Here is a 14364-nt window from a genome sequence, read left to right as displayed (position 1 = left end):
CATCCCTCAATCCCCAGGATCCTATTCCCTTCTCTCCTTTATTCCCTCGCTTCCTCTCTGACTCCTCTACCGCCTCAGCCCCCCCCCCCCCCCCCCCCTCCTCCCTCCGTGCTTCAGGTGAGAGTTGCCAGTAATTGTTTGTTGACTGGAGCGTAGTCGAGCCCAGCGCCATGCTCGTCTCGTTAGGTACACCCCTTGGGCAGACACCTGCTCTCACGCGGCGATGCTCCTCACTGTCACCGTGGCAACGGTGAGACGCAGTGCGCCAATCCGTCCAGGCTAACCGTCCGTCTCCATTCCGTTACCCCGTTCCCCGCCTCCGCGCGCTCAGCCGCTGCTGGATAACGAAGTGACATTATCGACGCTCTTCTCGTGCGCCTGTGCGAATATCGTGTTAGCGGCAGTTCAGTTGGGTTGGCGCCCTCCGCCTGAATCGAGTCACCTCAGATGTTTTATCATTACAACAATTCCAGCTGCTAGCGTTTCACAACGAGCACTAGCACCGAGCTAAGGACGTGCTTCGCAATTTTAAATTGAAATGCATTTTTAAATGCACAGAACCTGTGAATAATATTGCCTTTCTTAAATTGCTGCATCTGTTTGACATAAATCAGTATTCTTTTTTGGCTGTTAATATTCCCCATTAGTTTATACAAAAGATATTTTTTAAATTCAAAATGAAAATATTTATAGACTGCTCTTGTGGATTTAACGAAGAGCAATTGCTTTTGTTGTATTTCCTATGTGCAAAAGCCAAGTCACTGTCTCCGGGATATTAAATGGAAAATATGCACATTTATAATTGTATTTATTTATTTTTATTGAAGCTGCATATTTGAAAATTATCCAGATGGTTCAATTATATTTTTCCATGCCCTTTTTCCCACACGTACCCATAACTACTGCATCAATATAATAGAATGGCAATGGGGAGAAATAACAGGCGATCTTTCTTTCTCTATAGGCACACACGCATACACAACTTTGGGGGAAACAAAACCGACTCGCATAGTCAAGTCTCACAAGCATGCGAGCAAGTCTGAGGAATATTTCCTTGGGACGTCTCCCTGTCTCCTCCCAAACGTAGGCGCGCGCGCGCGTGTGTCAGTAGAACGAGAGTCATCTCCCTTGTTATTATATTATAGTACTACAACAGCAGTCCGTGTTAAATAAAAGTTAGTGTTTGTGTAGATAAAGGCTGTGCTATCTAAGATGTAGTTTCACACTCAGGATGGGGCACTCCTGTAGCCTCACGGATAAACGGTATCGCGTAGCGAGTGCAGCGTTGACAGACCTGGCGATTTAATCAGAAGCCGCGGTGTGGAAAATCCGATAATCAGAGTTTTTTTTCGCCGACAGTGTAAAATGAGACGCGGCCGTTCGGCCACCGGGCTCGTTCCTACGGCGAATCGCTGTCCTTCGCCACAGTTTAAAAAGCACCGGCTTCTTGGAATGGCCGGTATGTGTTGCCACATCACGCTTCTGAGGCCCGCGGCTGCACCTGCGCTGCGTATAGAGTGTCCGGGGGTACTCAAAACAAGCCGCCAGGGTCACCCCTTTTGTGCTGAAAGCGGACTTGCTGTCTGTACCCCGTCACAGCGGCCCCACTGAAAATAAACATTCGTGCACGCGCTGCCAAGTCTTGCTCTTCCCTTCCAAGTCTTGCTCCTCCCTTCCATGTGTTGCTACTGCGCAGACCTTTTACACCAGTTTTGGTTTTTAAAAAATATGTTTTTTATTATTTGCCATTTCGATAGATTCCTGGCAGAGCAAGGCCCCCATGTCACGAGCAGCGGATGTAGACACTGCCGTTTTCTTTGAAGAAACTTTTCAACTACACTTTAGGTTTTGTTTTTTAGGGTTAATTTTTTTGTAATTATTGGTTCTTTATCACATTCCTGGCCCTTTCGTTTTTTGCATGCTTGATGAGCGTAAACTTCAACTTTTTTTCATATATAAATTCACAAAACGGGGAAGGTCTACATTGTTCGTTCTAAAACATCTTTATTTGTTAATTTACAGTTTTGTTTTTTTGTTTGTTTTTTGTTCTGGGAAAGTTCCTCTTTACACCACTAGGACGTTGTCCGGCTTGGGAAAACATTTAATGTCTGTTTCAGGGATTTTACATTAACTAACCTTCAGTATATTTCCCTCTCTCGTGGTCTCCAAAGATCTGTAGGACCTGTTTCTGTATAGCTTCATAGATGTACAAAAAAAAAAAAAAAAGAATCTCACCTGTGTTATTTTCTTTAATGCACATTCGGAGTAAAATTCAAGACAGATGTTTAAAGTATGACATTTCCATACTTTTAAGGTCAGTTGACAGAAAGAAAAAAAACAGTATATTGTTTACATATATTCAACCGTCGAAATTCAGCAACATATTTCTTAATGTTATATATGTGTAATATCTGTATGAATCTGCTGCACCCAACTGGAATATCTGCTGACCGAGAGGTTTGCATCCAGAGAAGTACTTCTTCAAAGAAACTGAACATTACTTGTATTACCCCCTGTAATATTCTGTAGGAAAAAAATGTTCTTTCTTCCATTTTCTGCTCTTTTTTTCCAGAGCAGTGGCGTAAGCAATTCAGTCCACAACACAGGTGTGTCGACAGATTTATGGCAAAGCTCTCTACAATACGAAAATATTATTTCTTTGTGGATAAATCATTTTTCAGAACTTGGTCAAGTACAATATTCAACAGGAAAATTTCAAATGAAAGTGTTTGGGGGAGGGGCCTCCAGTGTGTAAGTAACTGGACTTTGAACTGCACTTTGGCCCCACCCATGGGTGTACATACTGGTGGGAGGGAACACCCTGCCCCCCCCCCCCCATTTCTCCCATCAGATCCCCCCCCTCCCCCCAATATTAACATGTTTATACTGTAAATGTCCCCCAATTTAAAAAAATTAATTTTAAAAACCCTAAAGAAATTTTCCTGTTTCTTGCCCCCCCCCCCCCCCAGTTTGAAATGAGATATGTCCCCGCCCAAACAACACAGAACAGCGTCTAGATCAGCCCGATATGAGCCACAGTCTAGCAGTTGTTTAAAGACATCGCCTCAAATTTCTGCAGTGTACTTAAATAGAAAAAAAAAAACACAGTGCTTAAATTAAATGTGACATTTATTGATGGTTTAGTTTAGTCAGAATAAAAACCTCTGACAGCCACTGTCTTGGGCTGGAACTAGAGTAAAATGGGAAAAAAAGAAAAAGAAAGTTTCCATGTGAACTTGTGCAGGCAATGCATGTTATACTGTAAAAAAAAAAAAAAAAAAAAGTTTAACATCTGTTATCTACATTCGAGACCCATGGTCAAAAGGACCAATGAAACGACAGAACGTGAAAATCACCCCTGAATGGCAGGTGGCCCCGATTTCCCGCGGCTATGTGACAGAGAGGTGGACCGCGGCGCTCAGGTTTTGGGGTACAGTAGCCAGGGCACGCAGGGCCCCAAGTTCGGGCAAAGCGAAGGTCGGCCTTTGATCCTCTGGGACTTGTGTCAGTTTCTCAGCTTGACTCGAGGAGACCCTCTGTTTGAGGCTTGCAAATGTTTTCTGCTTGGCGGCATCATATTCAGTCATTTTTGTCCTTGTTTTTTTAATATATATATATATATTTATAGATATAATTATGCCTTACAATATTACTTAAATAAATAGGGTTGCGATCGGAAATGGTCTCTGGTGGGATCGGGGTGTCGGGGGTGTGGTCGGACTGGGAGAGGGTAGCGGGAGTGTGGTTCTAGTCGTCGGATGTCACATCGATGTCCTCCGAGCTGGCTTGCTTGGTGGCAATCCTCCACCTGTTGATGTGGTGATTCCCCTTCTTCTTCTGTTGGTTCTCTGGCCCCTCCTCCTCCAGCTTCTGCCTCTTGTACTTTGTCCTTCTGTTCTGAAACCAGACCTTGACCTGAGGAGGTAGAAAAAGACCACTGCTAATGTGTACCAAAGCATGGTGCTCCACCGACCTGTCTCCTCCTCCTGTGGTCATAATAGTGTATAATCAACTGTGAGAATCCTGAGTGAAAGAACATTCTTTTCACAGCTTTGCTTAGCAACATTTATGACATCACAAAAAAGAGGACATTTTCTGTTGAAACCCAACAACCTAGATGCATTGTTGTTTCTGGTTGGTGTAAGATGCATCCTCGGTCAAAATAACTTATTGCTGCTTATTTTCTACCTTCTTCTGATATCCATGTATCTCCACAGTTGAGTTGGATTTGTCTGTAACTTAATCAGTTTTTAGGGTCACAGATAATGCTTGGTGTAAAATCATCTCTGATAGATTACATTCTACTGCATAGAGATAAAATATATCTACTCTGATGGTGTTAAATTATCATTGAACTCTTTTCTGTGTAATGCTTTTCTTGCCTCTTAGGTGCACTTACAGCCCATGTAAATCACTCTGCATGAGAGCGTGATTAAATGTAAAATGCAAATGACCTTAACGCTGTCTGGCACTGTTTACACACAGCCAGTGTGATTTTGGTGCTGTGCATCTATTAAAGATCTCATGAATTCCACTTTTTCTTTTGACTGTAAGAGGGCATGAATGAATAAACAAATGACAGATAGATAGATAGATAGATAGATAGATAGATAGATAGATAGATCTGTTATTTTATTATGTTTTTTTCATAAAATTCCTGTTGAGTACGGGCAGTGGAGTAATAAGTATTAATGTAAAAAAAATAATATTCGTTTTACTGCACGCTGTGTTCCCCTCACTGCTGTTTGCATTGATTTTAGCATTTAATTCCGTAGTTTGTCATGCTTGTGTGCTTGTCACACAAAACTTTTTATATATATATATATATATATACATTTCAGCGTATCAGCGTATCCGCCCTGCGTAAATGTTTGCCCTCATTGCACAATAGCTGAAAATAAGTAAGTAAATCGTCAAAAAAGGCGAAAGTTGCTGGACAAAGCATAGAAAACTAGAGCCTCTCCGGACTGGCTCGGCTTAGCTTTAATACGACGAGTCTTCTGAAGCATAGTTACATCTAAACGTTCACGCCTGGCGTGATATATCTGTATATTTAATATAATTAAGTAAGGAAAAAATAACTCCCAATGGTTCCTATTTTTTTTTTTTTTTTAAACAATTGTTTCTTATTAAATTATACCGAAATTTGTTTATAAAATAAATATAATTATCACGAATCACTTATCCTTATTTCAAAATATAAGTTTATTTAGTAAATGTTTCGGAATTAGGCCTACATGCTGGTCATTTCTCTGTTTCTCTTCTAGTCGATATCCATTTAAACAGCTAGGATGTACGCTGTTCTTGTTAATTAAATCCATCGCAAACATCTAAAACATTTCGTGAAATATTCTTCTCGAAGACTTTGTTTTGGTGAATTCCAAACACATAGGCTACTTTACGGGCATTTTGCTCACGCTATTATCCAGTTTGCAGTGCAGCACACAACTGTTCTGTTGCAGAAGTCAGAACGTTTTTGTTAAACTGGTTCTACAATGTAACAACTATACATGTCAAATTGTTGCTTAAGTTTACTTTGTATTTTAACCACTGAATTTTACTTAATGTTATCATGCATTCTTTGTTTGTTTTTTTCCCAGCTACCTTAATTCCTCTGAAATAATGAAAGGAAACACCCTAATTTAGGTATATTTTATCATTTAGGATGTAGTTTGGTTTATTATTATTATTATTATTATTATTGTTATTATTATTATTATTATTATTATTGGTAGTAGTAGCAGTAGTAAGTAATAATGTTGCATTTGGTTCTCTCTTTTTTGTGAAGATTCCACGTTTTTTGGGAATATATACTCTTGGTAAATTGTCTTATTTTAACCTTCTGAGAAAATGCTAACTTCAAAAGGGCTTCATGTAAATGTTTTTTTTTTTTTTTACTTTGACAGTCGTGGTTTGTTCGGGTCGGTGATTGGAATGTGGGTGACTGGCGTTTGAAGCAACGTCATCGTGTCGCCACTCCCGAAGAACACGCTAAGTCTGCGATACCAATTCCCGTTTTGCCGTCTTTAAACGATGTGTTACCTGAGTTTCCGATAGACTGAGGCTGTTGGCTAGCTGCTTCCTCTCAGCGCCCACCACGTAATGGTTCTTCTCGAAGGCTCTTTCCAACCGCAAGAGTTGGGACGGGGAGAAAGCCGTCCGGATCCGCTTGGGCTTCCTGGCGAACGGGCCGTGCAGTAGTAGACTGTCCTGGGAAACATCATTTCCTGAGAACACAATCACAGCGCGGGCTTGAGAGTCGGAACTCAGGCACTCCCACTCGCTTTGTGCGCGCGGGCCAGGCGCCCTGTTGGAGGCAAATCTACTAGAAACGGGTCTAGCACCGCGCGCACAGGGCTCTAATTAGCCCGGGGATTATTAGTTCCCCGGGGCGAGCGAATTGAAAGGAAATGACCCCAGTAAGATCTTGCGTGTTTGAATGCTGTGTCGTTTTTTCCTCCAAATTTTGGCTTTAGTTCGTCATGTTTTGTTATGTGTATTTGCTGTTGCACTACCAAATTATGGATATTGTCATTTCATCTTGGTTGGAATATAGCAGATGTATTATTATTATTATTATTATTATTATTATTATTATTATCATCATCATCATTTGAATTACTAGGCCTGGTATTATTATTATTATTATTATTATTATTATTATTATACACAGTAAATGGTTTGTTTCGGAGATAGACGACGTGTTGTTGTGTTGTTTTATAGTGTGTTGTGTGCGTTTTGATTTTTTTGTGAAGGCCTCCCTAAGCTTTGTCGTTTGTTTAGCAATGCTCCCCCCCAGCTAAAAATAGTTGCCCTGTATTGTATTATAAACCAAACATGTGTTCGAAAATTACATTTTGAAATCAGTTTTTAAATAAGTTTAATGTAAGTTATTGAATGATATTAGAGAACAATACACAGTCGTTCTGAAATACATTAAAGTGAAATACATCCTAGAAAAATTAGTTGAAGAGAAATGAATTTACTTTAAATTAGATAAATTTGTCTAAAAATGTTTGTGGAAAAAACAAGTGTCAGATAAACTCTAGAGTAAACAATAGTATCCATCCAAGTGGAGCGATATCTCAGGTCTCAGTGATTATGACAGAGTTGATAAAGAAACGAAGGAGAACAATTCAGGTTTTTTGGCATTGGCTGCATTTTCTGACAAGACAATGATGTGTTATAATTTAATGTTCTTTTTTTCGGGATTTCTAACAACATGGCGATTTCGGGTTATCCAAAGAAACGTCCGGTGCGGAAACAACCTCGGACAAGAGTTCCTTCATAAATCACCTTAAGGTCTCACTCGGGCGACGGACTCTCTTAAAGGCTTGATCACCGACAAAGAAAATATTTCCTTTGCAAATTGGCTGCACGGGGAGAAAAATACCAGCCAATTATCTCAACACCACTTTTTCTCCGCATGAGCGAGTGTCGAACGCCCAAAGCAGTGTTTAAACTTTAAGCCCTGTAAACTCTGAAATGGCATGTAATTATTCCCTTGGAGATTTTTTTTTTTTTAATTGAACATTTTCATCTCAGGGTGCGTATATTTGCGTCTGCAACATCTGAGTTAACGGAGGATATGTAACTGATAGCAAACTTATCGACTTTAAGAAAGGCGTGTTGTAATGGAGATACAATTCGTATAGAATATATATGAACATTTAAAATATATTTATTTTATTTATAGGTCTATATCAAAAGAAAACGTGTTATGACAGGGACTACCAAAGTGATAGCCCGTCTAATAAGCAAGCACGTGTAACTTAAATGTGGCTTGAGTGTGTTTAAGCTATACGTTATACATTGTATGGAAATGTGTGAAAATGTGGAATGACTTCTGACGCAGCCTGAGAGATCCTCATAGGAATGCAGTGCCTCTTCTACCTGCGAAAGATTCCTCTCTGTTGCTTGACTCCGGGCTATACGTTGAATGGCATAAAACACCCTGCTTGCTCATCGTTAACTACGACGGTTTTTTTTTTTTAATCTTCGGAGACCACTCGAACTTGACAAGCCGTGAAATTTGAGCACATTCACAGGTGAGAGTGGTTTCTAAGTTCTAAACGGTAGCTTTTGACACACCGTTGCATACAATCCAGCACTGAACGGCATATTTACATTTCGCATGTATTTTTCCCGCACGTAATATAAAGCGTATTTTACGTTGGTATGAAAATCCTATTCATCTTTTCAAGTTGAGGTCAGCACCCCTTTGGGTTTATTATTGCGTTGAAAACTAAACCCCTCGTTTGTTTTAGCGTCTACTTATGTACCCATGAGAATGTTATGAGTAGAGTTTGTTTATTAAAAATTCGACGTCGATAAGACGAACTGGACAAAAACGAAGGAGTGGCACCTATTTCAGGCCTAGTGGTTTGGCTTGTATATGGAATTTATGGAAGCTATAAGTCCAACTCAAAATATATATTAATTATGTGAAGAAACGAATAGAGACATCAGCATCAGTCACACCTATCGTGCTCTGAATATATGCTACTGAGAATGGGTCAGAAAGCTGTTAGGATAGCTGCTCAGTGGACGCGGAGGTCAACGAACCATGTTGGGGTAAATACTGAAATAGGTAAAAGTTCCGCGTAAAGTCTATTTCAAATTTAATGGCAACTCGGGAGGTTTGTTTATTTTCTCTCTTTTTTGTACTTTGGCAACTACCACCATGAAAATAAAGTTTTTTTAATTAAAAGTAATTGCCAATAAACAAAAGTAACATCACACGAAGCATCTAATGCTGGATAACAGCTATCCACATAGGGTATCAACGTTACAAAGCACTTTGCAATTTATTGAAAAATCCCTTTTTAAATATTACATTTTTTTTCAGTTTGAAAAATAACTTCATTGTTTGGGGGTACAAATCAAAGTTCGGACACACTGTGCCTTGTTTTTAATATTTCCTTTTTGTGTACATGATGAAAAAATGCACATAAACTTTGAGCAATGCATAGGCATTAGGTTCTGGCTGTGAGTTTGTAAGGGTCGTCTCTTAAGTCTATAGCTTTGCAGAGAAACATATATTATGTGTTTTTAAAACAAACCCATTTCAAGATTCGCCAAATACAAGCCTAGATGTTCACATACACTACAGAGGAAATTTCATCTCACGCTGTATTGCATTACACATTATCGACCAACATGTATTCAGTGATTTTTGCTTAAACAAAAATAAAGAGAAAAAAAAAAGAATCGATTTAAAATTCAAAATGCGAATTCAATGAGGCCCAGTAAATTATGTAGTTGTTTTTTTTTTTTTTTTTTGGCCACTGTGTTATAGAGGATGTGCATCAGAAGTGTTATATCAGAATGTCCCCTCATAGTTCATGGTCGCCTGGACTGTGTTTTTCATTCCGTACGTTAGTTGTAGCACGTGCAAAAGAATGCTGGCGAATGCCTTCAATCCCAGTATAATGCGGATAAGCGGCCAGTTTCATTTTTCCTCGCGACAAGAAGCAATTTTAGTTTATCTGACTCACACCAGCCCGACGACAAAGCGTAGCCAGAGGCGACGAGAGGACAGCGAGAAAAAAATAAGATAACTCAATCTGTGCTCTCTTCATTTTCCAGAACAAAGAGCTGTTTTTCTTTTATGTGTAATCCCTTTCCTCTCTGTTGGCTTAAAATGTTAGTCTCTGTTGAGATTGTGACGCATGCACAGTTTTACAGGTGTAGAATGCAGATACGTCTGAGTAGGCCAACGTACTGATAGAGAACAATAGGTTTTCATATATATACACACACACACACACATATATATATATATATATATATATATATATATATATATATATATATATATATATATATAAGCATATTGAATGTATCATAAAGTGTAGTTTTTATCACAGACTGTTGAGCTCTTGGGAAAGGCTGGTTATATGCACCAAATAATATATTGGAACCTGGCAATAATTAACACCATATATTTCAGCCACTAATAAATCAAGAGTCGTGTAATAATAGCCTAAAAATTAATGTGATATTGCTCTTGCTACTGCTACTACTACAACTGATAATAATAATAATCATCATCAAATAGCCAGTTAAGTACTACTGCTGCTACTACGACTACTACTACTACTACTACTACTAATAATAATAATAATAATAATAACAATAATACATTGCTTACAGACAGTACCCATGTGAGTTAAACAACATTGTTTCATTGTAATCATAAAAGCGTGCATTCTCTTTGGAAACATGCACTTATGTGCTTTTAACTTGCTTTCATGTTTCCATATTCGCGTTCCTTGGAAGCTTTGCGAAATTCATAATGTATTCGTAAGTGGTCTGCCAAGGAGCAAATGTTGTCATTGCTAAATGAACACTTACCCTTTTACGGAGCAATCATAACATAATTACATAGGCCTCAAGCGACAGCGAAGCCATTCTTTTACAGAGAGAAAAGTTACTGTACACTCACCAGACAGTGCAGCGGAAAAGGCTTCACGATAGATTAATTTAGCCTATTTTTGATCCGCCTTTAATTACATGCAACAAAGAGAGAGAAAAAAATTGTAGCTGCGTTTACCTTGAAATCTGTGACCGAAAAACCTGTTCCGCAAAACCCAGGGGTAAAAATTTAGCGGGTCACGGTGCTGTGTTCCAAAGAACGAGTGGGGGTGCTGCAGATGCGAACCTCCGAGTTGGTGCGGATGAACAGTCAATGACGGGTGATTAACTGTCTCTGGGAAGACCAGCTCCGGGTTCGGATACAGGGACCTCCCCGCGGGGCCCTGGTAGCCGTTCATGAAGGCGTCCGCGGGGTTCGGATAGCTAAGGGCAGTTGGTCGGATGGGATCCTCCGCCGTCAGAGGACTCTCCTTCGCAACCAAGGATTCGATGGTGAAACAGCGCTTGCCCGCCGGCGGAAACATGGTCTGACAGTCCAAGTGAATACCGCCCCCCCGAAAAATACAGTTCCTCACTCGTTTCGTCTTCTGTGGTGATGAATACGTAGACTCATTTAAAAGGACATTTGGGGAGGCAAGGTGGTCCGATTGCACGTTAATTTGGGGAAAGGGTTGAGCAGTTAAACAAAACAAAAAAAGCTTTAGGATCTTAAATGTGAATAGAGAAGGTATGAATCCATGGGACGGCACGTGCTGATATAAGATGAAGTCAAACACTGTTTGAAGCGGCTGTGGAGTGACAGGGGAAAAGATTTGTGTGGTGCCTATTGGTACCTGAGGAAACCGCTCTGATTGGACGGCTCCGTCTACTCCGGAGCATGGATCACTCAAAAAACGCGGATTGGAGCCTTCCAATGAATTTAGGACGAAGACACTCGCCATGAAGAACACGTTAAGTATACCAAGGTTATTTGTTAGATTTTGATATGACTTACTCGGGAATTAGAGCGGAACCTCCCAGGAGGCCGTTGGCCGTTTCATTGGTCTTGTGGTCTCATTAAAATGATATGTCTTCGCCTCAGGCCTATCCATAGGAAGTATGTTATACAGACAAAGTGGTAACGTGTGGCCTAAGGCTGTTCCAGCCAACTACCAATGGTTAAAATTTTGATTACTGTAGTAATATTTGATGCGTACTAGCAGGGGCACTCTTTTGTAAAGGCCAATGTTTTGTTATGCACTTTCTCAGTCTCGGACAACTCCATAATTCACTTCGACCTGTTCTCTTGCAGTAAAGCGCGTGGATAAATTGGCCTGCATTGGTTAAGGGAAACTATGAAAATTTTAATTTAGCGTATATTATTATCCATGAACAACACAAGCATAGCATAGTTTTGCACTAGGCCACAGTAAGATGTGTTCGTAACAGTGTGGTTTTTGACGGGGCGCTTCTAAATCAGGACTCTCAATAACACTTAGTATCTTAATAATTTTGGCAAACGTGAAATAAGTTTGTCTTGCGCATAGGAACCCAGGTTATGCCTAAGATAAGAGGGTGCCTCTATTTTCAGCATTTGGACGTATTATTCTTCTCTTCAATTTGTGTCCAAATGACGTATGACGATGTAATAAGCAATGACCTACAAACGCGTGGTTACGTTTTTATAGACAAAATGAGAGCCACTAAAAACCCCTGCCCCGCCCATAGTGTCTACTAATGGTCTTACTAGATATAATTTCTTTTTTTTTAAGTGTTCTCACTCACTTCAAAAGAAACGCTTTGAAATGAATGCATGTTCGTAAGCTTATTTCTCTGGAACCTGTCACGTTTCTTTGGAATACGTAGCACCAGAAAATAAAGAAAGGATAATAACCCTCGACTTCTCCCCTTCTGTACCCCGCCGCAGTCCTTTCCCGAAATCCATCTCACGATTTCACCCCTTCTCTTCCGCACCTTTTTGCACGCCAGCTTGTGTGAGACACCGATATTCTGGGTTCACGCGCTCTGGAGGAGGCTTGAAGATGCTTTTTGTTGCTGTTGGCTGAAACGACCTTCCGTGAATTAAAACATTTATCTTTAGCCTTCAAAGTGCTATAATACTACTACTGACATTCCAATAATAATAATAATAATAATAATAATTATAAAACTCAATGTTAATTGTCAATACAAATCAACTAGTATCATTCTGATTATAGTAGTCTTCTAATTATTAACGATATGTATATGAATATTAACATCTAAGTATTAAGCAACAATATTAATAATTGAAATGACTGTAGTAGTACAAGTCTAGTATGAATCAGAAAACAAAGCGACATAGAAATGCAATATCGTTTAATAACTTAAACAAGCAGTGGAAAATTCCAGGAACCGTTCTCCTTTCTTTGGAGTTAAACCGAACAAATACATTCGTTTGATTCTATCTCAAACTTTTGCATTGCTTAACTTGCGACACTACAGTATGTCTGGCAAATAGGCTACCGCGGCTTAATTTCCTCAAGTTTAGTCCCTTGCTTGAAGCAAGATTAGATCAACGATAATGATTACGGCTGTCTGTCTTATATTCGTACATCCATTACGGTTAATAATTACTCTGGTCCAATTTTCCCTCCCTTCAAAGGAAGCCAAAGTATCACTTCAGCGCTCCGTGCAGTTGACTCCGAGCCGGTATCATTTGAGTGAATAAGTGCTTATAATACGCCTGTGCGTAAAAATGCCAATTGACTCTAAAACCCCAGTCTCAGATTAGAAACCTGCGACTGTTTGCCCCCGAGAAGACCTTGCACGAGAATATGTGGTAGAATTAAGCCTGTAATTTATCTTTAATTTTGTTTCAGACTCCTGTCTGAAGAGGGTGTAAAATCTGTTCTGGTGTTCTTTCTATAACTTGTATTTTTGCCTTCGGTGCAATAGGCTACATTTATACTTTTTTTTTGCAATATCTTATTATTATTATGATAATAAAAGTACATAATCAGTTAATCAATTAATCAATCATTCAATTCTCTAATTGGGCTGATTGTGTAATTGTAACTTCACTATAACTGCACATAACTAGTGATATAAACTTGAAGATATACAGTATAATTTATTCTTCTTTGTTTCTGTTAGGTGGCTTGACAATGCTGTTTATTAAGTTGGATAATGTGGGGGTCTACTTCTGTGAGCTAAAGTCCAGTGCGCATTTAGATACCACTTGTCCCCCAACTTCCACTAGTTTCTTTTTTTTTTTGGCAGTTGCTTTTAGCCGGACTTAATAATAAATCTCGGCTATACCACGTTTCGTCGGACACATATTAACTCGATCAATCGCAGCTGTAGGCCTATATCAGTTGAGCAGTTTCCATCGTTGAACTTAATGACGGCAAGTGATAACATCTACTGCTTGGCCGATGTTGCTGCAGCTGTTAGTTTAGCTGGCGACTCAATGGTCGGTTTAAGTGCAACACGTTCAAACAAAGTCAACAAAAAGAAAACGGAGGAGAATAGCGAAACGTTTTTGTGGATCCACAAAATAAGTAGGTAAACACTTATGTATTAACTTCAACACTCCTGAAAGTTAGAAAGATGCTGAATTAAAGTTTTAAAGCGAAGATGTCTCATATTAGCCTCACGTTGCTGTGAATATTACTAGCCGAGTTGAAGCACAAACGGGGAGGTCACATTCACGCAATTTAGGTTTTAGGCCTACTTTCAAAGTTAATAACTAACGCGCTCTTTTGCCCAGAGAGAGCATTAGAAAATCATTACAGAGAAAAATAATGAGACGGGACAAGATGTTGATTGGGTGTTTAGAAGTCAAAGGATCTTAAACTCACTGAGTCATCGGTTTAGTCCACCTAATTATTTCCTTTCACCGCACTATTTAGCAGCAGACCCGTTTAATTAGGCCGACAAAGGGCTGCAATGGCGAGCCGGACTGGTATTTATCCTTTTTATTTAGTTAAATAACTGCATTAGAATTATTCCCTGCACTCATTTTAT

At 39.5% G+C, this 14364-nt stretch overlaps 1 protein-coding gene and 1 long non-coding RNA gene across 2 annotated transcripts in view; one reads left to right on the top strand and one right to left on the bottom strand.

The window, feature by feature from the left end:
- Positions 1–3111: 3111 nt before the first annotated feature.
- emx1 (empty spiracles homeobox 1) lies at positions 3112–11194 on the bottom strand. Its single transcript, XM_035417839.1, has 3 exons — positions 10556–11194; positions 6043–6227; positions 3112–3915 (listed from the first exon to the last, which is right to left on the bottom strand). Exons 1-3 carry the CDS (start codon positions 10899–10901, stop codon positions 3748–3750), a joined length of 699 nt encoding a protein of 232 aa, XP_035273730.1. The 5' UTR covers positions 10902–11194; the 3' UTR covers positions 3112–3747.
- A 2486-nt stretch (positions 11195–13680) lies between these two features.
- The window catches only part of LOC118227416, an 80475-nt gene continuing 79791 nt past the window's right edge, over positions 13681–14364 (top strand). The window contains exon 1 of the long non-coding RNA XR_004765273.1: positions 13681–13898. This is a non-coding gene — a long non-coding RNA (uncharacterized LOC118227416). The remainder of the gene's footprint in view (positions 13899–14364) is intronic.

Source organism: Anguilla anguilla, chromosome 5 (assembly GCF_013347855.1).
Source record: "Anguilla anguilla isolate fAngAng1 chromosome 5, fAngAng1.pri, whole genome shotgun sequence".
Taxonomy (NCBI): domain Eukaryota; kingdom Metazoa; phylum Chordata; class Actinopteri; order Anguilliformes; family Anguillidae; genus Anguilla; species Anguilla anguilla.
This window is presented reverse-complemented; position numbering and strand designations above follow the sequence as displayed.